This window comes from Podarcis vaucheri (assembly GCF_965113315.1).
Source record: "Podarcis vaucheri genome assembly, chromosome: 7".
NCBI classification, from domain to species: domain Eukaryota; kingdom Metazoa; phylum Chordata; class Lepidosauria; order Squamata; family Lacertidae; genus Podarcis; species Podarcis vaucheri.
Window position 1 is genome coordinate 54315082 of NC_138765.1, and position 22612 is coordinate 54337693.

Here is a 22612-nt window from a genome sequence, read left to right on the forward strand (position 1 = left end):
TCTGGTGTGCTGCTTCTTTGATGATGATGGCGCTGGTTGGTACTGAGTCACAAAAGGACCCAGACAATGCAATCAAGGGTGGAGTAGTGCCAATGTCGGGGGAGCAAGGACTGTAGGCTCATCTATGGGGGGGTCTCACAGCAAACATGAAGATGTGGGAGGAGGTAAAATGCTCTTGTTCCTCTTTACAGAATGATGTCCAAGAAGGGTTCAGGTTAGTGCCAGGTAACAGTTGGCATGAGCAGAATGAGGTCAGGCCAGCCTAATGGCTTTGGCTTGTAAATGAAGTGGGTTGGGGGAGAAGAGTTGCTACTCCTTTTGTTTTGAGAGATGCCATTTTGGATGAGAGATTGAGGCAGCCTGGACACTACACAGGCAGCAGGATGTGTTGGTAGGAACCTGAGGTGGTAGAATGAATGGTACCACTTCAGGCTGCAAGTAGGTGATAACATTTGTGAAAGCCCCTCTGCAAGTAAGAACACAAACACATCAAGGAGAAAGGTTCTATCCCAATCTCCTTCCTGATCTGCCAATTTTTTATATGCAGGGACAGATTTTTTTTAATGTCAGGGACCATTCAGAAATGTAATTCCCCCACCTGCAGCAAAAAGTAGCACATTCCCTTCTATTACCCCATTACCACTTCATTCTGCTGCACATGTACAACCATCTTCAGGCTTTGGTCCTGGAAGCAAGTACTGCAGAAACTGGTGGAATTTCTTCTCAGTAAATATGCCAAGAATCAGGCACTTAGTTCAAAAGAACAGTCAGTCAGATAATGCTTGCCTCTTCCCCACCCTCATTTCTCTGTCCCTAATCCCATCCACTAACTAGCTGGATAAAAAATCCAACATCCCACAAGTTCTCATTTTTATTTTTTATTTCTAACACACCCTACATTTACAGCACAAGCTTTTCTCCAGAGAATCCTGGGACCTGTAGTTTTTAAAGGTTGCTATGAATTATTGCTCTGTGAGGCAAACACTACAGTTCCCCCCCCCAGGATTTGTTGGGGGAGGCTGCTTTAAATGTATGGTGTGGACGTGACCTAAGCATTTACATTCTGTTCTTCATTGGATATTTCAGTATCAGAGTGTGAGACAATTAAATAACTAATAATTCAATTCTACAGAAAAAAAGATATCAATATACATAAATTACAGAATCCATAAAAACAAGACCAATAAATAGGAAACAAATTAACAGCACTATCATAAAACAAACAAAGCTAAAGTTCAATGAGGACAATTAGAATGTCATGTTTGTAGAACCAGATCAGCTGGTCTTGCTTGATATGTTTGTTTTCTGAGTGGGAAACTACGGTAATTAGCATGGCTTCTGTGAAATTCTAGTAATTCCTATATTTGCATATATATGCATAAATCAGGACATGCAGATTTGTGTCCTAGTGCCTGTGCCCCTGTTCTTTTAAAGTACTGTATCTATGTAGCATGCCTCTGTACCTGTTTAGCACCACAGTTATTTGGGGGATGTTTTAGCCTGGAAGCACCCATGTTATTGATCCTTAACCTCTTTTGGATGTCTCTCTGTCTTGTTCATCTATTGGGTAATGCTTCTGTAATATCTGTAGCACAAAGAACCCTCTTGAAACATTGTAGGGGGTGGGGAATAAGTGTACAACTTCCAGCAGATCTGCTGGAAATGAATGACAATTAGATTTAAAATAGACAAATCTGTGGGGGAAGATAAGTCAATCAATGGCTATTAGTCACAACAGCTAAATGGAGTGTCCACATTCAGAGAGCGTCTTCCTAGGGGGAAGCAACAAGGGAGGAAGGCTGTCCCCTTCATGGCTTGCTTATGGGTTCCTTGAAGTATCTAAGCCAGTGCCTGGCAGTGCAATTGTTAGAGCAGGGAACTTGTGACCCTTTAGATGCTGCTGGACTACAACTCCCATCATCACTGATGGCCCTCAGTCTGATCTTGTAAGGTGTTCATGTTCTGATTGGTGGCTGGTCTTTGGCAAAGAGCTAGCAAATGGCAAGATAAAAGATTGCTTGTTCTATTTAGGTGGGGTTTTTTTTAATTTCATAGGAACGTTCTTTATCCCAAGTCAGACCATTGGCCACATATCTCAGCATTGTCTATAACTGTCAAAAACAATCCAAGATTTCAGGCAGGGGACATTTCCCTAGCGATGCCAGGAACTGAACCTGGGACCTTCTGCATGCAAAGCATAGGTTCTACCATTGAGCTACACCTATCTCCTTTTCCATTCTTAATATTTGTATTTTTCCTTAGCAGCTCATGTTCATAAAAATATAGATGGTAGCAAGGTCAAAGAATCCAAGCCCAGCTTCCAAGAACAGAGCCAGCACATGTATGGAAACATTCAACCTTCAACATCGGGTAAACCAACAAAGAAGCCTGTGCCACATCCTATGCAAGTAGAAGGTGAGGAAGGGAGAACAGTGGGTCATAGTGACAGCAATGGCATATCTCATTCACATGTTCTCAGTAGTCCTTTGTAGATACAGTGGTACCTCGGGTTAAGTACTTAATTCGTTCCGGAGGTCCGTTCTTAACCTGAAACTGTTCTTAACTTGAAGCACCACGTTAGTTAATAGGGCCTCCTGCTGCTGTCATGCCGCCGGAGCCCGATTTCTATTCTTATCTTGAAGCAAAGTTCTTAACGTGAAGCACTATTTCTGGGTTAGCGGAGTGTGTAACTTGAAGCGTATGTAATCTGAAGCGTATGTAACTCGAGGTACCACTGTATACACGTACTTAGTGAAGCCATGCATCCAGCAACATAGGCTATAAGGGTATTTTTTCTAACCCACCTTATCTCGAGGGTTTGGAGTCTGCAACAGTATTTAAAAAACAAAACAAAACAAAACCATGAGAAATGGTTACTATTTCTTTAAAAGATTTATACCCTGCTTTTTACTGAAAGATTCTCAAGGTGGTTTGCAGTAGAGTGCAATAATACCCAGTTCTCCCCCCCCCCCATCAACCCAGCAGCACTTTGTCCGTTGGCCAGAGTGCTACCCACTTAATTCCAAGGGCAAATGCAGTTGGAGCCTCCTGGGAAGGAGGGAGGGGTAAAGCACAAAGATACTCTGCAGCTGCTCCTTCTCTGGCCCAGTCTTCATCTTACTGGGGCAATCTTCCTGAGAGGGCAGAGGTGTAGCCTGCCACTTCCCCTTTGTTCCCTGGCTGATGACAGAGACAAAAGCATATTTCCCTTCAGCTCTGCAGTCCTGGTGCAACTATTATTCTCCATCACTAGGGCATCACCTTACTTCCAGTTATATGGGTTGTCATTGTCACTCTTCAGCTGGAACTGAAGCAAACTAAATTGCCTGAGGCCTTGAGGTCGGATCCAAGATGGCGTCGTTAGCGGTAGCTCAATTTTGTGCTCCGCGTTGATATATAGATTTATTAGTACTCTTCAGCTCTTTTAAAGTTTTTTTTTCTTCTTCTCCTCTCTTTTAACCGAGCTTAGCAGCTTTAAACTATCACTCTTTTTTATTAACTGCCAAAGGCCTATTTTTATCCGAAGGAGGCTCAGCAAGCCGCCCTATCTTCACGAAGCTGGTAATTAGCAGACGGGGGAGGCCAACTACTCCTTCGGAAGACGCCGAGCTTTTTATCTATAAAAAAAAAAAGGGAAGGAATTGAAGCTGCTATAACCCCAAGAAACACAAGGCAAGTTCAACCCGATAATTATTACAAGGGACTTTTGTTTTCTTTTTTCTGCTTCGTTATACTGCCTAGCTACCTTATTGGTTACGTCGTGAGGTTGTTGAATGAGGGAGAAAGACCTAGCTGAACTTTAAACGAAACAAGGCACAATATAGAAGCTTAAGACCAGTAATATTTTCTAACATTTCAAATGATTGATACCTCACAAGTCCCGATGTAAATAGCTGGAGAACTAAACAGGTTGGAGAGGTTGGAGAGGTTCAGGAGGCAACTTCCATAAACTTCCATAAATCGGCACCTCTGCTACTGTTTACTCCAGCTTAGAACAAAAGATAAGCCGCCGGTAAGCAAGCACCCCCCTACTATATATCCATATATACCCATATACCCACTATGGTCCTCACCAGGAAAAATTACAAGGACCAAGGAATTCTGCCTAATTCACCACAGAGGCCGATGGAACGACGAAGGAGACAAAGTAAAATTACCAGCTACTTTCCCCAAAAAGACTCGAGCAAGAGAACTCTGAATGAGAGTATCCTAGATGTAGCTATGCCTTTGCCACTTACAGTGCTGGATTGGTCAACACAGTTAAAGGACTTGCAAACAAACAACAAGTGGACAAACCATCCAACAAATCTGGCTCAAGAACTTGCCATAGCAGAGAATGCTACAAAGGCTAACACAGCCAACACATCCGATGCCAATCCTCATTTGTCACCGCTGGAACTTGGAGGTAATCTTTCATCCCACTGGGTGAAAGCCAATGACTGTGGAACAGAAATGTGGGGTGATCATCTTCAGGAGCAGATATACCAGATCTCTAAGGATCTCCTTAACGTTAAAAAATTTCTAGCGATAACAAACGGGCTGCTCCTGACCCTAGTGGATAACTTTAAACAACATGTGAGCGCTTCAGACCAGAATACAAATCCCCTAGCCAGCCCGGATCCACCACTCCCCAGTAAACCCCGGAGGAAAAAAGCTGAGCCTAAGAGGAAGAAAAGCAAAAACATGAAAAACCTAAGGCGGCTTAAGACAACTCACCGTACCTGTAAAAAATATTGGCAGAAGCTCTTTAACCTTCTTCCATCCCTTTCTACAAGTGGAAAAAACAAATCCAAGTCGAGTGCCATCAAAGAGACACGTAAAGTAGATACTCCCATAAAAGAATCTAAATCAAGTTCTGAAGAATCAACACCGAGCTGGGACAAAGGAACTGATCCATCTGCAGTCATATCGCCCCAGAGTCCTCTCATGGCCAGCACAGAAGCAGTAGACAGAGGTGAGCAGGCGACCCAAACTATCGAGGGGAACCACTCCTCTCAAGTTCGACAGATGTTATGTCCCAAAAGAGAATGGAGTTTAGTCCTAATCCCACAAAAGCTTGTCTTTGCTAATTACCCTAAACCGCCTAGATTTTACGCAGGGTTGGACCGTACAGACCACTTTTTGTCTATTATAAGTGGCATTTTACCGGGGGTAGTAAAAGCAACTGACATAGCCGCTATAGAGTATCTACATCAAGATGATTGCTCGGTACGAGCACTGATTACTTTTTTAGATCATAATCTGGCCAGTTTCATTTTTAGAGCTAAAAACCTATTCAAAAAAGAAAGAATAGTTCTGTTAAGAATATTTGAAAATAGAGCACCTGCAACCCCTCTGATAGGGCCCAAGAGCATAGGAGTGGAAGTTCACAAAAGGGAAAAAAACCAACCACCAAAACCATCGAAATAGAAAGCATAAGTTCCAGCAGGATCATCCCCACCAAACAGCACCAAATGAAAAAAAGGAAGCCTCACACCCAACTGGCGCCGAGCCTCCCACGTGGGACAGTGAGGACTCCGTTTGGGAGGAAGAACTCTCGCTGATAAAGCGATTCTGGTCACTGCATTCTCCAGCTCAAACTGAGATCCTGAAAAGATTTGATTTACTTCAAAGCAGACTAGAAAAAAAGGATGATCAAGGTGAGACAATGAAGGACCCTTATGTGCAACCTATATCTCCCAAATGTCTGGTGGATAAGAAGACAGTGGGAGGCACCTTTAAATGTGTGGACGTGGAATTACAATCAGAGCCCCCTGTGATGTACAATAAAGTAAGACCAAAGCAAGGTGTGAAACCTCAAAGCTCCTGGCACAGCTATCTTAAATTGTCTCCGAATGAATTAGCTTCCCCCCCAACTCCAAAATCTAGCCCCAAATCACCAAGAAAAGAGGATCACTACACTCTCTCCAAGCAGCCAGCCTCGAAAAGAACCAACGGGTGTGTTTTTTTAGACACCAAAGAATTGCTGGACATGGTGGTGACATAGATCCAGCCCCCCGAAGGGCCCGGGGCCTAAAAGTGCTGTCCTGGAATATCGCGGGCTGGCACGCCAAGAAAAATAATCAACAATTTTTGTGTTACCTTAAGCAATTTGACATCATCTTCTTTCAGGAGACATGGCAGAATGACCCTATATTTCTTAATGGGTATAACTGCCACTACCTGCCTGCCTCCCCATCTCAAAGGGGCGGCAGATCTAGTGGTGGCCTAGCTTGCTTCATTTCCACGGAGCTAGCGCACTCCCTAACAGCCCTACCCAGCTGCAACTCTTTAGCAACAGCCGCCCTACTTAGCTTCAAGAGAACTATTCTCTTGCTGGTCAATGTCTATATCCCCCCAGGCCAAAAAAAATCCGTTGTTAAGGCTACATGGGCTGAGCTAGAGGCGTTTTTAGAGCCACTCGAATCTATTTACCCGTCTGCCCTGACCATTGTGTGTGGAGATTTCAACGCTCGTATAGGAACAGATGACAACAGTCTACACACTCATTTCAACCAATTTTTGGACACTGAAGAACAGACGGATATTGGCGCGACACGTCTGTCCAAAGATAGTAGAAGTAATTTCCCAGGTCTCTGCTTAGTGCAGGCTGCTAGACGGAGGGAACTGCTGATATTAAACGGCAATATAGAGGGGGACCGCCCCGGGGAATATACCCATTTCTCCAAGGCTGGGGGAAGTGTTATAGACTATATCTTAATCTCAAGATTTGCTCACAGCTTTATAAGGAAGTTTCAAGTGGGCCATAATACTCTGAGTGATCACCTACCTCTAATTTTAGAGCTTGCAGGCGGGCCTTTTGACTATTCTATTGCCGAGCCACAATATATACCTTCTGTAAATTTGGATATACCAGCCCCCAAAAGACTCAAATGGTCCCCAATATTGAATGAAAACCTAACCCTCCTTCTTCAGTCAGTGGAGTTAAAGCTTATTCGCTCCGCTATTGTATCAGGAAATTCAGCAGCTGCGATTATGGAACGCTTTAAATTACTCTTGGAAAGATTGAAACCCCATTTAACAACAGTGATACATAGCTCCGCTACAAAGAGGGCAAAGGACGGAGCTAGCTGGTTTGACCTGGAGTGCAGGCAATCAAGGAGACAAATGAGAACAGCCTACCGGAGATACAGGAAATCAGGGACTGCTCTCCTACTTAATGCTTATATTTATCTGAGACGGTCGTATAAACAATTATTAAGGAGAAAGAAACTGGAAGCTGAAAGAGCCGCATGGCACAGGTTGGTTAAGGCATCGCACGAGAAAGATACTACTTGCTTTTGGCGAACCATATCTGGTCTACTGGACCAGGAGCGCACTAATTCCATCTGTACAGTGGAACCAATGGAGTGGTTGCGCCATTTTCAATCTTTGTTCTATGACCAGGAAGCCCAACATTACAAACTATGCATTCAACTGGAGAACCTACCTCATTGGCCAGCAGTAACTCCGAAGGAAGTTGAGAACTTAATCGTACAATTAAAGAACAACAAGGCCCCAGGGAATGATTACATCCCTGCCGAACTTCTGAAGTCCAACATTGGCTGGTGGGCCCCCCTGCTGGCGTCTTTATTTTCTTGGATCGACTCAACGGGTTTACTCCCAGATGGTTGGACTGAGGCAATAATTATCCCAATCTACAAAAAAGGTCCCATGACAGATCCGGCGAGTTATAGACCAATCAGCCTTCTGCCTATACTCAGCAAACTATATGCCAAACATCTTCATACCAAGCTAACTAGCTGGCTGGAAACTGAAGCTATTCTAGCGGAAGAGCAAGCGGGTTTCAGGCAAGGCAGATCCACCATAGACCATTGCTTCACCCTAGCCTATTTAATTGACAAATATGCCAAAAAATCCCGTGGGGTGTTATATGCAGCCTTTATTGATCTAAAGGCTGCTTTCGATTCAATTCCACGTGTAAGACTCTGGGACAAATTGAGCACCTCTAGCATAGACAAAAGACTATTATTTCTGATCAGCTGTTTATACAAAGACACGGTGCTGCATGTAAGAACTTCGTTAAATGGCCATCTTATAGGACCAGTTCCTGTCAGTAAGGGGGTCAAGCAAGGCTGTATCCTGGCTCCAGTTCTATTCAACATCTACATCAATGATATGGTTAACTGTTTGTCATCTCCGGACTTCCACGCCCCCAAACTGGCTGACAAAGCAATATCAGTGCTTTTGTACGCTGACGATGCGATACTCCTATCCCGAACAAGAATAGGTTTAAATAGGCTCATAGATGAATTCTCAGCATACTGTAGAAGAGAGCAACTTGCAATAAACTATCAGAAAACCAAAATCATGGTTTTTGCAAGGAAACACAGACAGTACAGCTGGAGGATGGATAACCAGACAATTGAACAAGTCAAAGCCTTCAAATATCTGGGTATCGTTTTCCAGTCGACCGGGTCCTGGGATGTCCACCAAAAATGTGCCAAAGAAAAAGCTGCTCAAAGCATCAAGATGCTGTCCCGCTTCTTCTATACGAAGGGGGGCAGATACATCCCAGCAGCCCTTGAAGTTTATCAAGCAAAACCTCTGGCGCAGCTATTGTACGGGGCGCAAATCTGGACGGGGACCCATTGCTCCAGTCTTGAAACTGTCCAGTCCAAATTTCTAAGGCAAATACTCTGTGTCCCCCCCTGTGTTCCAAACGCAGCATTGCGACTCGAGGCCTGCCTTCCATCTGTGGAAACTCGGACCTGGCAGAGAACATTTAATTATTGGCTTCGTCTTAATCTGAATCCTCCTGGTCTACTGCCGTTAGTAATGCAAGACCCTCACGAAAGCAAGTGGTTTAAAACTGTGCATAAAAAACTCCTTACATGCGGTCTGCACTCACAGTCCCTACTATCAATGGGCCTCATCAAAGCAAAGAGTCTAATAGGCCAGCGCCTGAAAGACATCGAACGACAAAACAACCTGACTATCTTAAAGAAACTGTGCCCATGGTATACCTACTTTCCCCCTTCTCATTTTGACTCTCCAGCCTCATATTTGTCTAAACTAACCATCCCAAAATACAGACGTGCCTTTACATTGGCTAGATGGGATGTTCTTCCCTCTGCTGTACTCGAAGGTCGTTACCAAAAGACCCCATTTGAAAAACGACTCTGCCCATGTGGAGATGGTAACACGGAAACAGTGTCCCACGTCCTTTTTTCTTGCCCTCTTTACAAAGACCTAAGGAATGAGATTATTACTCCACTCATTCTCTCCAACCCCGGCCGTTCAACAGACATTACACTGCATTTTCTATTATCTGATACGAACAGTCAGATAACAGAGAAGGTCGCGAGGTACATCGAGAGAGCTGTGAAATTGAGGGCCACCATCTGAGTGACAGACCTGTTCACCCGACGGACCTCCTTTTGTCTGTTCTTTTCTTCCTTTTATCCCTATTCTCATTTTTAACTTTTGTACAGCTGTGGCCTGTTGGCTTTGCTAATAAAGTTTTGATTTGATTTGCCTGAGGCCTTGGTAGCAGTGGTGCAGTGGTACATTTTGAAGAACTAGAGCTCATCATGCAGCCCCCTGTATCCAAGGAAGGGTCAAGAAGTTTTACTGTTTAAACTGCTAGCATGAAGTCAGAATACCATCAAAGAAAGTGTTTCCAGCCTATTGATTATATTCCTCATTTTCTGACTTCCTCATTGACCTACATTGAAAGTGATCAGGAGTAAGCCAGGTGAGAGTGGGATCACTCCAAGTTAACGTCCTTCTGCCTTGGAGGGAACAAACATAGAAGCTCTTGAGTGTCCACAACTAGCCTTCTCACACTTAGGATCCGAGAGGAGGTTTCATGTCAGAAGCAGAGTCTTCCTGCAGATTTCGGCCTTGGCAGCTCTTTTTGAAAATGAAATACTAAGTTCCGTCTTAGACGATTGCTTCATCCCTTAGATAATAGGAAGGTCCATACCCCAGCCCCAGTATGCAGCACTTTGATATTTCCTTCTTTCCTTGCAGTATCTACTGATAAACTTGCCAAGAAGAAAAGGCTTATTCCTAAGATCGTTGTGACTGGGCCCTCGGAGGAAGTGCTGTTGAACAGTTATACTGATGAAATCCCCGAAACAAAAACCATCCGGGACACTGAAGACTTTGGCGCGTATAATGTGCACACGAAGCCCAGCACTGTAGACGCTTATAGAACCAGCAAAGATCAGTGAGTGCACAGTGGAGAGTCAACAGCACTCAGTGTGATGGATACCATCTAGGGAAGCTAGCAGCCCAGTCCTGGATCCCCCTCTCAATAAATGGGAATCTCACCACAATGAATCCTTTCATGGTTTCACTTTCCCCATCTCCCACATTTGGAGGTGGAGGAAGAGGAGGAGGAGGAGGAAGGGCAAAGCTTAGCCAAATATAAATGAGGTTGATGATGGATGTTCATTTCCAAATAAATATGTTTGGTAAATGTTTTAAGATTCCCAGTCAATAATGGGACGCGGGTGGCGCTGTGGGCTAAAGCCTCAACGCCTAGGGCTTGCCGATCGAAAGGTCGGCGGTTCGAATCCCCGCGGCGGGGTGTGCTCCCGCTGCTCGGTCCCAGCGCCTGCCCACCTAGCAGTTCGAAAGCACCCCCGGGTGCAAGTAGATAAATAGGTACCGCTTACCAGCGGGAAGGTAAACGGCGTTCCGTGTGCGGCTCTGGCTCGCCAGAGCAGCGTTGTCACGCTGGCCGCGTGACCCGGAAGTGTCCCCGGACAGCGCTGGCCCCCGGCCAATAGATGTGAGATGGGCGCACAAACCCCAGAGTCTGTCAAGACTGGCCCGTTCGGGCAGGGGTACCTTTACCTTTACCTTTACTTTATCTGCATGAGTGATTAGTATTGTTGGAGCAGGGGGAACATCTCAGCCATACCTGCACTCCTAGAAAGGAAGGTCCAGGAAAAATATGTCGCGAAGGGTTTGGGAGATCCATTGGATTACACCTGGAAGAGGGTGTGGTGTAGTTATAAGGTGCAATCCACCCTGAGCATATTCTGTGGAAGTTGCTGAAGCCTTTGTTAAATCCCCCACATCCTCCTGCAACTAGCTTAACTACTTGTAAATGCTATAATTGCATAGGTTCCACGTGTACTATACATTAAAAGCAGTATCATATCATTTTAAACTGTCATGGCTTCCTCCAAATAATCCTGAAAACTGTAGTTTGTTAAGGGTGCTGAGAATCATTAGGAGATCCCTATTTCCCTCCCAAAGCTACAATAGTTCTCTGGAAAGAGGGATTGGCTGTTGGGTTTCCCCACAAGCAGGTGGGTGGCCACTGTCTGTGGGAACAGGATGCTGGACTAGAGGGGTCACTGGCCTGATCCAGAAGGCTCTTAAATTCTTATGTTAAACTACTATGAAAATTGTATCTGTGATAGAACCTTCACACTGCACTCTGACCACCGTATATGAAATCCTATCATCACACCCACAACTTATCAGATAAGGTGTGAGCAGCATCACCCTGCTCTTATGTGAAGGTGAAGCACAGAAGGGAGAGCTTCGATGAAAGGGCATTTGGCACAAAAAGGGAAAAAATCTTATTAGGACTGGAAGACACAATGGTGCAAAAGGAACCTCCACTTCTCTAACTGGAGATGCAAGAGTAAGGCACCCTACGTATAGGGAGGAACTATTCATTTATTTATTTTATCACTTTTATGTACAATCTTTCGGCAAAGACAGTTTGCAATTTAAAATATTAGAATAAATGCTACAAAATATATTCAGCCCAACATCATACAGAGTAAGCATGCACTGTGGGTGTGGCTAGGAAACCCAACACGCAGAGAAGTGCCTGTTGTACCAGTGAAAGCAACACTGGGGAGTACACTCTGTGAATGGCAACTACTCCGCTTCAGCCATTGCTATTTCTGGTGAAATGCTTCCTGGCCCCTCTTGCCCTGCCAGGATCACAGGCTTGGTCAAATGGAGCAGAGAGTAGCCACTTAGGTTGGCAACACATAATGTTCCACTGCAACTCCTTGCATGGCCTAGATGACTGTCGCCACAGTGACTGTAGTCTCAATCCTGACAGGTGCATCTTTTTGACAGGTGCATCTCTCCTTGTAGACATTGGATGGTTGGAGGAGAATGAAAGCCCAGGTGGGCTAAAGCATCACATTCTTCCGAACGCCCTCTACCAATTGCAAAGCATCTAAACTCAGCCTCTATATTTTGCTGTATATTACCTTATGTACAGCTTTAGTATTAAAGTTTTGGGGTGCTTTTTAGAAGGCTAATAATAATAATAATTGTAATTTTGGAACTTGTTATTTATGTTCTGTAAGCCACTTAGAACGCTATGCAGAAAAAAATGATAATTTAGAAAAGGTGTGTTCCCCACTCTTCAGTCTAATCTAGGAGGACTGGATCCTTCCTTTCTCTCCCCCTCGCCCAATTTTAGTACCCCAGTTTCTCCCGCTCGGGGCAAAGGGCTCGCGTAGCAACCGTTGCTAGGGGCTCTGTGCGGAAGTTCATACTGTAACTGTACGGAAGTGGCTTGAGCATGCGCAGTGGCTGTGGGGAAAGTAGAAGTGCGCTCTGCTTCGGCCATGACGGAGGCGGGTTCGGCTGAGCCGGAGTCAGAGAGTTTGCGGCTGAAGCGGCTCCGAGGCGGCGGCGGCGGCGGCGGCTTCTTCACGGTACCTCAAGGACAGAGGGTAAGTGGAACTACAACTCCCAGGAGACTTTGCGTGGAAGAGTTGCCCCGCCCCTCTTGCGTGTTTGCAAGGCGGACGGGGCTGGGGGTGTGCAGGGTTTTTATTCTCTGGCGCTTGCAAATCCTACATTGAAACATCCGCAGAAGAGCTGCGGATTGTGCGTGTATTAAGCCCTGAACGTGCACATACTGCTTGTGCAAATGTGGCCTTGGCACATGCTGATGGGGCTGACTGTGGGTGGTGAGATTATTTGCCCGGAGAGTATTTTATCGATACTGAAACCATGCGCGACTTTCATTCCACGTAGACATAATTTTCATAGAATTGTAGAGTTGGCAGAGACCCTGAGGATCATCTAGTCCAATGCAATGCAGGAATATGCAGCTGTCCCATACAGGGATCGAACCTGCAACCTTGGCATTGAAGACATTGCTAAATCCTATGCTTACTTACCCAGGAGGGATAAGTGGGTAAGGTGTGATTCCAATTTACTTCCAAGTGGATGTGTATGAGGTTGCTCTGCATGGCTATATATATGTCAGCTATATGTGCAGTTACTGCATAACACTGAAAAGTATTATTCAGTTGTGCTATTATTGTTATTTTCTTCTCACTCTTGGGAATTTTTAAAGTGAAAAGCAGGTTTAAAAATTTCTACAATTTTACATTATTTAACAATAAAAAGTTGTGCAAAGAAGCAGAAATAATATTATTCCCCATCTTCCAGTTGTAAGGAGACGCCTGAGAATGATGTAATGATCTTTGTTTATATGATTAGGATCCTCAGCAGCATCTCAGGGACTTAGTTCTGTGACCCATCTGTTGTTTCAGCTGGGAAGATGTCGGAGTGTGAAGGAATTCGAGAAACTCAATCGTATTGGAGAAGGGACCTACGGCATTGTGTGTGAGTGCTGCCACATGAACCGGTCAAGAACTGGTGCTGTGTGTGACCCAAGACGATCTGGAACACGGGGTGGCCCCAGAGCTTGTTAAGGTCCTGTCTGTTCCTTGATGTTATGACTTAAGCAGGTGTAGTTGGAATTCAAAATCTCAGCTCCCTGATCTTGGCCATGCACACACCCTCTCCAGCTCTCTTTGAAATCTCTCCAGTAATAATAGATGTATATTTTTCAGGTGTAAATGTCATCAATGACATTTTCACACTATATGATTTAGGACAATGGTAATCGCAGGTGGAAAAGCAAGAAAGGAGGTGGGAAAGTGGCTTGTATAAAGCCACTTTGATGAGAGGCAACTTTTGAGTTGGCACTTGAGTCCAGGAGCGCTCCCAGCTCTACGTTAGCTTGTCTGGGGGAGTGGAAGGTGGAGAGTTGCTTCCCCAGGCACAGAGCTCTGATTGCATTGCCATTCCAGATCGTGCCCGAGACACCCAAACAGATGAGATTGTGGCACTGAAGAAGGTGCGGATGGACAAAGAGAAAGATGGTGAGCAGAATGGGAGAGCTCTGAGGCATCTCTGCTAGTCTTGGCTCAATGAAACATACTTTGTGTTTAGTCTTGCCCATTGCCATCTTAATGTGCTACTTCTCCCTGTAGGGATTCCCATCAGCAGCCTACGAGAGATCACCTTGTTACTGAAGCTCCAGCACCCCAACATTGTGGAGCTGAAAGAGGTGGTGGTGGGGAATCACTTGGAGAGGTACTGACCAGGCCCTTCCTGTCCCCATAACCTTTCCTCTACCTCAAGCAGGAGGCTTTTCGTTCCTGTCCCCCAAAGCTGCCATTTTATGTCACCCAAGAGTGGGGAGCTGGATCTTGCCAGTGGGCAAGAGTTTTACCTCCCTCACTGCTCCCATGGGCCAAGTTTAACAAGTGGACCTGTCAAAACACCTGACACTGTAATAGCATCTTCCTTTGCTCATGCTGTTTGAAATTAAAACTGCACAGGCAAAGGCACAGCACTTTGCAAGTTCTGGCAATCAGCTGATAGGTGGTACTTGAAAAACACAGGACTTTGTTGGCACTGACCATAAGATGATTAGCAGAAGTTGCAAAGCCACAGGACTTTGGTGCAAATTGTATCTTTACCTGCCATACAGGTAGCTGCCCCATTTGGCATCGTAAGGCGAGTCTTATTCAACCTGCATGTCAGAGGTTCCCCACTGCAGTTACATCAGCTATTTGTGAATGCTAAGGCTGGCTTATATAATCTTTAAAAAAATAAATACAAACTTTAAAAATACAAAACTTTGCACACAAAGCAGGATGGAGGTTAGCAGGAATAAAGGAAGCTGGGGATGGGGGATTGCTATGTTTCTTAAAGCAAAGCATGGTTTCCAAGGCATTGTAGCCTCCAGAATATGACTCAAGCATTCAAGAGCCCGTCTTTTAAACCACTTCTTTCTGCTCAGCTCTAGCCTCTTGGGTAGATATATCTCCAACTACAGAAAAGAAAACATGTGTGTTTGTCCTGCAGCATTTTCCTTGTGATGGGTTACTGTGAGCAGGACCTCGCCAGCCTCCTGGAGAACATGCAGGCTCCCTTCTCTGAAGCTCAGGTGAGATGGGGAAAGTAGCAGCCTTGTGTTGATTGTTCGGATCACTGTCTTCATCAGAATTAAAGAGATGTCATAAAAAGCTGCAGTTTGTTGGACCCAAGGCATGGTTGTGACCAAATTTGAGATGGAAGAATGGCAAGAAGGCACTTTTAAAAGCAAAGCTTGAAGAAAAGAATCAAAGTATGTAGGTGTTCAAATAGAGCGGGAGTAGCCTGGTGGGTTAATTTGGGCTGAGGTGTTTGGGCATCATCCATATCATAGGAAGCTGCCGTATATTGAGACAGACCATTGGCCCATAAGATAAAGTATGCTTTAGGTCAGTTCAAGAAGACTAATCCTTTCAGGTTCTTGTGTTGCCTTTCTGCGGATCTTTGAACCCCAGAGCAGAATCTGGCACAAGACAAAGTAGTGTGTGTTTTATGCAAGAGAGATGGCTCCTTAATGATGCCCTATTCATTTGCTCCAACCCGTTGCAGGTGAAGTGTATCATTCTCCAGGTTCTCAAGGGCCTTCAGTACCTGCATGAAAACTTCATAATCCACAGGTGAGAGAAGAGCAGGGACTGGGCATTTGACTGGAGATAGGATCAATATGTAGCTTGTAGGCCTGCTACTATCTGTGTCAGTGTGGGAGAGAGGCTGCTTAAGGGAGCAGGATTTGGGGAAGGGCTGCACTTGGTTTTGTCTGTCCCCCGGTGAACTCCTCTTTCCTCCAACAACAGGGACCTGAAGGTATCCAACTTGCTCATGACTGACAAAGGTTGTGTAAAGACGGGTGAGTGTTTGGCCAAAATCTGGCTTCCTTGATGATTTCCACCATCACAGACACATACCTGCTTGGTTTGTAATGCAGTTGGACCTGCCCTTTGACCTTGAGTGTCTCCTCTTTTCTTGCAGCGGACTTTGGGTTGGCTCGTGCTTACAGGGTACCGCTGAAGCCCATGACTCCCAAAGTTGTCACACTCTGGTGAGTAGACTCTGAGCATCCTTTGACTAATCAACACTCCTGTACAATCACTACCTTTGGGCGAGGGGGTAGTTAAGGAGGAAAGGGGCTTTGCTTTCACTCATAGGCTGCTTTCTTATGGTTTTGATACCCATCCAACTCAAAATAATTACCTGGGGAAGGCATGGCAATGGAGCTCATGGAAAGAAGACTCCACACCTTCCTGATGTGTACTTATAGCTAAAGGGACCCCTGACCTTTAGGTCCAGTCGTGACCGACTCTGGGGTTGCGGCGTTCATCTCGCTTTATTGGCCGAGGGAGCCGGCGTACAGCTTCCGGGCCATGTGGCCAGCATGACTAAGCCACTTCTGGTGAACCAGAGCAGTGCATGGAAACGCTGTTTACCTTCCCGCTGGAGCAGTACCTATTTATCTACTTGCACTTTGACATGCTTTCGAACTGCTAGGTTGGCAGGAGCAGGGACCGAGCAATGGGAGCTCACCCCATCGCAGGGATTCGAACCGCCGACTTTCTGATCAGCAAGTCCTAGGCTCTGTGGTTTAACCCACAGCACCACCCGCGTCCCTTGACATGTGTACTTAGGAAATGTGATTGAGACCAGAGCCAAAGCAGGACAAGTTTCTGCTCTTGACACATATAGGGGCCTGATTCCACAAGCATTAAAACCCTGGTTAAAAATAAGCAGTGGTTAAAGGTGAATAAGCAATGTGCTGGTGCCCACTGCTCAGAATTATGCACTTTCCTCCTCCACATCTCCCATAGCAATGGGGAAGGAAAAAACAGCATCTGGCTTGCCATTATGTGCAGACTTGGACTCATGGGTCAGGCACAAACTTTGGCTTCCACTTGAGGTTTGTTTGGAGAGAAACAAATCACAAAGCCTTGGTTCAGACAACAGCAAGCCAAGGCTTAGGGCTTGTTGCTCCTAGAGCTGCCAGCAGCAGACGAGGAACAAAGCAGGACTTTAGAGCAGCAGCACATTAACAAGAGGTTTCTTTTAACTAAGGTTTAATGTGACGAGGGAAGCAGGTGGGCAACCCGCAGGAAGTGCAGTCTTTCCCTGTGTCCCACCGTTGGTCGCTCAGGGCCCTCGTTATCACTTGGCTGCCTGTGACAGGCTGACGGGAGATTCGCTGCCCTTATGCTTGGGAGCAGGAAGGAGGAACATGTGCAAAGGGGATCAATGAGATTCTGTTTGTGCATCTTCTGCCTCTCGTGTGAGAAACAGGAGGGAGGGTGCGCGCGTGTGTGTGTTTCCCCTCCCCCCGCCGCCACCCCAGTACCAAAGGCAGCCCTCAGGGACAAAAAGGTGTGGGGCTAGTCCAATTAAGAAAATGTCCATTGCCTGTTGAATTCAAATTACAGAATTCCAGCATCACAAGGCACCAGCCCTTGTGAGCTGACATTGACATGCACCAGCCCTTGTGAGCTGACATGAAACACTTTCTCCCCTCTTTTCCAGGTACCGAGCCCCTGAGCTGCTTCTGGGGACAATAACACAGACCACCGCCATAGATATGTGGTGAGGGAAGAAGACGTCTCCTTTCCTCCATCCCCCACGCCTAATGTGGGGATTAGGAGGACAGAAAGGAAAAATGCATCCTTTGAGGCCTGGATTCATGGCTCCGTGGACAAATTGGTTTTTCCTAGGCCTGAGAGGGTGGAGGGAATAGCTGCTAGCCTCTCTGTATTAACTGTGAGTCTTCCCTGCAGGGCGGTGGGTTGCATCCTGGCAGAGCTGCTGGCTCATAAACCTTTGCTACCTGGGAGCTCTGAGATCCAGCAGATAGACATGATTGTGCAGCTTCTGGGCACGCCCAACGAGACCATCTGGCCAGTGAGTATTCCCCAGACCTCATCCCACCTCTGCTTTGCTGCTCCCTCCTCCTGCTTGGGTTTTGCCCCTTTGTGCTTCTTCTTATGTGGCCTTCCCTTAGTGCTGCAGCACTGCAGGTGGTGGAAAGGTCCTCTGGCCCAGTATCATATGCAAAGGCATGGCTGCTTACTCGCAGTCCGACCCCCATCAACCCATGCAATGCAGGCTGCAGTAAGATACGAAGAGATCAGGTGCACTCTTGAGAGGCTGTAACATTAGATCAGGTCCTGAGGATCAAATATGCTCCTCCAAGTCTCTCTATCTGGCCCTTAAGACTTTCCCCAGGCCACTCCCTTCACCAGCTCTGCTTTGCACCTTCCTTGAATTTTAGCTGGCTGAAATGGGTCCTTGAACTCTGGTGATGCCTTCCTGCCTGGATGGATAGAAAGTACTGTGAGTGTGTGTAGGAACTAGCTTACAGTACAATATAATGGTAAAATCAACATTTGGTGGTCTTCCCCCCCCCCCCCACATCCCCGGTTATCCCTTCTTTAGATGGCTCCTGCAAGCAAGATAACCATATGTTAGAGGCAAATGCTTTATTTAGTGCCTTTCTTTGTGTCCCTCTCACCTCCAGGGCTTCTCCAAGCTGCCACTGGTGAGCCAGTACACCCTGCGCAAGCAGCCGTACAATAACCTGAAGCACAAGTTCCCTTGGCTGTCGGAGGCTGGCCTTCGCCTCCTCAACTTCCTCTTCATGTACGATCCCAAGAAAAGGTAACTGGGCCCAGGCTGGGAAAAAGGCTGACGTTGTTGTGATGTGCCTGCCTTTTGGAATTCTGTTTTGCCATTCTGATCGGCGCCCAGACAGGTAGAGTTAGAAAAGGGCAACTAAAATTTAGCCAGGGCAGAAGTGTTTTCTCCATCCCCGGTCAAAATACAGAAGCTCTCAGGGTCATCCATCTAAACCAATCAGCAGCAAGGTTATGAGAGAGACAAAAGCAGCAGCTTTACATGCTGCCACAATTAACCTGTGGAGTGTTCCTGCAACTTTCCAAAAGAGTGAATTAACTTGGTGGAGGACAGAGCAGTTGAAAGCAGAAGAGCCAGGTTCAGAGACAGTGTAGGGGGATGACCTACAGAAGGTAGTCACAACAGGAAATCGAAATCCTGAGCAGGATGGATTAGACCCTGCATGTAATATCTGTGCAACTGTACAAGGCACAGGTTCCTGGATGTGAGCCCTTCCTTGCCTGGGAGAGACTAGCTGCATCCCTGAATAAATGAGCTAGCTGTAAGGTAGGCACCTGCTCGCTTGTCTTTTATTGCTCCTGTGATATCCTCTGGCCAGAGCCCTTGGCTTGCCAGAGGCACATTCAGGAAGGAAGAGTGGAGCCGCTGCAGGAGAGCAGCCTTCCTAAGCCGGAAATTCGTGGGTGGAATAGAGGGATAAGCAAGTGAAAGGTGAATTCATCCCTTGCTTTCATGCCTCTTCCTCTTCAGAGCGACAGCTGGCGACTGCCTGGAGAGCTCCTACTTCAAGGAGAAGCCTTTGCGTAAGTCTCTTGTGGCTTCCTTTCCGCACACCCAGGGCTGCCGCCACAACCTGATTCATCTTCTCCCTCTTTTTCCAGCCTGCGAGCCAGAGCTCATGCCAACCTTCCCACACCATCGCAACAAGAGGGCCGCCCCCAGTGTAGAGTGCGCAGGCAAGCGCAGTCGGCCCTGAGGATGCACACTTCTCCCGGTAAGGACAGGCGAGGGCTAGAGCAAAGTGCACTTAGCAACAGTGGAAGCTGCCTTATACCAAGCCACACCATTGGTCCATCTAGCTCAGTATTGTCTACTCTACACTGACTGGCAGCAGCTTTCCAGAGATTCCAGGCAGAGCTGTCTCCCAGCTCTACCTCCAGACACCAGGAATTGAACCCGGGGCATTTTCTACCACTCAGGTATGGTCCTCCCCTTACTGGTCTCCTGATCATAATAAATAAAAAGATGAAAAAATCTTTTTAAATAATTCCAGTGGCACCGTTAAGATCAACTAAATATAAGCTTTCAAGGTGGGACTTTCGTGTGTAATACACACTTTGTCAGATACCATACTCTGAAGCAGAGGACACTTCAGCCTTATAATGATGCCATTGTTATGTGAGGTGATTGACAGGTAGGTGACCACGTTTGACAGATGCATGGGACTTTGCACAGCTTTGCAGGGACTACCAATCAGCTACTCAATGCTGCCTGCAAACCCCATTTCAGCCTGGCCATGTCTGTACGTACCTGACACCAGATGCGATATATGATGTCAGGTGCAATGCAGGTGACTGTGGCTTCGTCAGGTGTGGAGGCTTGGCCTAATTAGACCCGTGGACTGTGGATTCCCCACCACCAACCTGGAAATGTAACCAGCTAGGAGTCTCATGAAGCTGAAGCTGCTCCACTATTCTCTGCTGTTTATGTCTCCCATGTGCTTTCACACAGCTATGACCACAGGAAGCTGAAAGCAGAGTGCGGAAGTTGTGGCCCATGGGCCAACTTTGGCCTTCCGTGCTGCTCCTAGCAAACCATGCCCACCTGCTCCACACCTTAAGCAGCAGCCAACGTGGCTTCAAAGGAACAATAGGGCGTTAAAGGAAGCTACCGACTGTTCCTTTGCTGAAGCAAGGTGTGCTCCAGCCACCCATTAGCTGATGAATGGTTAGGAGTATGGCATGCTCTGGGATCAGGAAGCAGGTTGCACTGAAGCCCTTGCTACAACAAAAGGGGCATATGAATAGCATGAAGTCTTTGAAAACACCTTTGAAATACTGGATCCTGAAAGCAGCAGCAAATGATGCTTAGGGAAGGTTCAGGGAGGTTTTTAAGCAGAGACCACCGATGCCCTAGAATGGGGTTTCCTGCACTAGCAGAGTTTGGGACTGGATAACCTTTCTAGCCCCTCCCAACTCCATGGTTGCAGGATTGCTGTTGCCTGAGTGCAAAAAAGCAAATCTGAAACAATTGCAGCACTGTGGTACTTCTGTTTCTCTTTCAGAGGACAGAGCTTGAAGAGAGGCAGTGCTGGGAGCTGCCAGCGGCATCGGGGCGAAGAGCCAGGAGCCTACAGAGGGTATCGGGACAGCTCCCATGTTCTTCATAGGAATCAGCTGCCCCAGCTGGGAGACACTGATTACGAACTGGGAGCTGGCTTGCCAAGCTGCACCGAAGCTCCTGAATTATCAGCTCGACTCTCCCATGATGGAAAGAGCAGGGCCGAATAGTAGCCCCTTATCCCGCCCCTTATTTGCGGGCAAAACCCAAGACTGAACCAGGACTGTGTCTCAATAAAGTCTTTTGCCGCTGCTGTCTTTGAGTAGTGCTCCTGGAGGGTAAATACTAAAGCTGCTGTGAGCCTTAGCAGAAGGGTGGGGAGGGAGATGCCAGATCCCTAGGAGGCAGCCTTATATATAGTGGAGGGAAGGTCCTAGGCAGCAACAGCAGCATCTCTGCATTTAGAGGTGCCCAGGCGCCTTTAACTCCCACACTGTTTTGCATCCCTGCCTGCATGCACTGCTTGTTCTGTGCGTCAAGCTCTGCTTAGCAACTTATCGTGGGTGGGGGTTAGAAGATCAGGGACTTCAACCTCTTCTCGTCTCTATTGTAGCAAACACATAAGCATATATCCCTTCTTGGTCCAGTGAGCTTTTGAAGGCCTTCCATTCTGATTCAGAGGTGAAAATGGTAGTGGCTCTGGAGCACAGCAGTGTATTCAAGCTCTTCTCCATTATTGAAAATTCACCCACTTGTCATGGACAGTCAAGCAGCAGCAGCAAATGAGGGCTCAAGCAGAATCCTTTTGCTAGAGCTGTGATATTGCTTTGCTTTGTGTAGGGAAACAGAAAATAGTGCTTGAAGCACCTTTAGGAGGCCAAAGTTATGCCAGAAGCATCAAAAAGAGAACTGACCAGTTACACCTGCCTCCTGACTTTTGTGCAAGAGCCAAAGTGACACTGGGAAGACTAGGTGGCCAAGGAAGAAAGTGTGGGAGGGAAGTTTTCAGAACAGCCTTGAAAACAACTGCTGTAATAGATAAGTGCATCTTTTACTTCTGGAAGTGCTTGTCTTTAATGATCAGAAAATTCTGATCGGTTAACTCCATGATACGTATGCAGCTGCTTTATACTAAGCCAAACAGCTAACAGTAGTTTCAACTTTTCCAGACCTGAGAGCCAGCTATCTAAGCATGCTTTCCGAGATGGAATTCTTAATATTTTACCATATATTTCTATGGTGGTAGCATGATATCCCCACCCCATGGGACAAATCACCTGCTAATCATCTAATGTCATGCTTTCAGCAGGGAGTAGCTGCTCAGTCCAGTTGCCCACAGAAAACTTGGTTGTGCAGCTGTGTACCTGTCCCATATATGACATCACATATGACGGCAGGTGGGTGTGGTTTGAGAAAAATGGAAACCCTGAGCCAAACGGTGACCTAGTCCAGGCCAAATTTGACCAAAGAGCCAGAGGTTCCAAAGCCCTATGCTAGTGGATCCCAGCCTACCAGCTGAAGACCAATGATCTAGCCAAATATTGTCTATTTGCCAGGGTCTCTGGCAGAGAGGAGTTGCTACCCAGTCCTTTTAAATCATTGCTGCTCAGAC

The 22612-nt window shown here is 46.4% G+C and overlaps 2 protein-coding genes across 7 annotated transcripts; both read left to right on the forward strand.

Moving 5' to 3' along the window:
* The first annotated feature begins 40 nt into the window (after window positions 1–40).
* On the forward strand, window positions 41–10283 carry SPATA33 (spermatogenesis associated 33). 6 transcript variants are annotated; one of them, XM_082233583.1, is made up of 3 exons: window positions 41–164; window positions 2266–2415; window positions 9976–10283. In XM_082233583.1, the coding sequence occupies exons 1-3, from the start codon at window positions 125–127 to the stop codon at window positions 10176–10178; spliced, it is 393 nt and encodes a 130-aa protein (XP_082089709.1). In that variant the 5' UTR covers window positions 41–124; the 3' UTR covers window positions 10179–10283. The 6 variants fall into 6 exon arrangements, with proteins under 6 accessions (XP_082089709.1, XP_082089711.1, XP_082089708.1 ...); XM_082233585.1 differs by having other exon boundaries at window positions 57–214; XM_082233582.1 differs by having other exon boundaries at window positions 74–164; window positions 2263–2415.
* Window positions 10284–12506: 2223 nt separating this feature from the next.
* CDK10 (cyclin dependent kinase 10) lies at window positions 12507–21313 on the forward strand. The gene is made up of 14 exons (XM_082229238.1): window positions 12507–12665; window positions 13497–13569; window positions 14040–14111; window positions 14223–14325; window positions 15103–15184; window positions 15661–15728; window positions 15906–15958; window positions 16081–16150; window positions 17614–17673; window positions 17865–17988; window positions 18605–18744; window positions 19471–19523; window positions 19602–19714; window positions 21005–21313. The coding sequence occupies exons 1-13, from the start codon at window positions 12558–12560 to the stop codon at window positions 19694–19696; spliced, it is 1101 nt and encodes a 366-aa protein (XP_082085364.1). The 5' UTR covers window positions 12507–12557; the 3' UTR covers window positions 19697–19714; window positions 21005–21313.
* Window positions 21314–22612: the final 1299 nt, after the last annotated feature.

Excerpts from the sequence above, each read along its gene's own strand:
- SPATA33 (XM_082233580.1), top strand. The coding sequence starts at position 147 with ATGAAGATGTGGGAGGAGGTAAAATGCTCTTGTTCCTCTTTACAGAAT. Across the intron at positions 226-2,262 it reads AGGGTTCAGGTTAGTGCCAG|CAGCTCATGTTCATAAAAAT; the intron begins GTAACAGTTGGC and ends ATTTTTCCTTAG. Across the intron at positions 2,416-9,975 it reads ACATCCTATGCAAGTAGAAG|TATCTACTGATAAACTTGCC; the intron begins GTGAGGAAGGGA and ends CTTTCCTTGCAG.
- CDK10 (XM_082229238.1), top strand. The coding sequence starts at position 12,558 with ATGACGGAGGCGGGTTCGGCTGAGCCGGAGTCAGAGAGTTTGCGGCTG. Across the intron at positions 13,570-14,039 it reads AGGGACCTACGGCATTGTGT|ATCGTGCCCGAGACACCCAA; the intron begins GTGAGTGCTGCC and ends TTGCCATTCCAG. Across the intron at positions 15,959-16,080 it reads CAAAGGTTGTGTAAAGACGG|CGGACTTTGGGTTGGCTCGT; the intron begins GTGAGTGTTTGG and ends CTTTTCTTGCAG.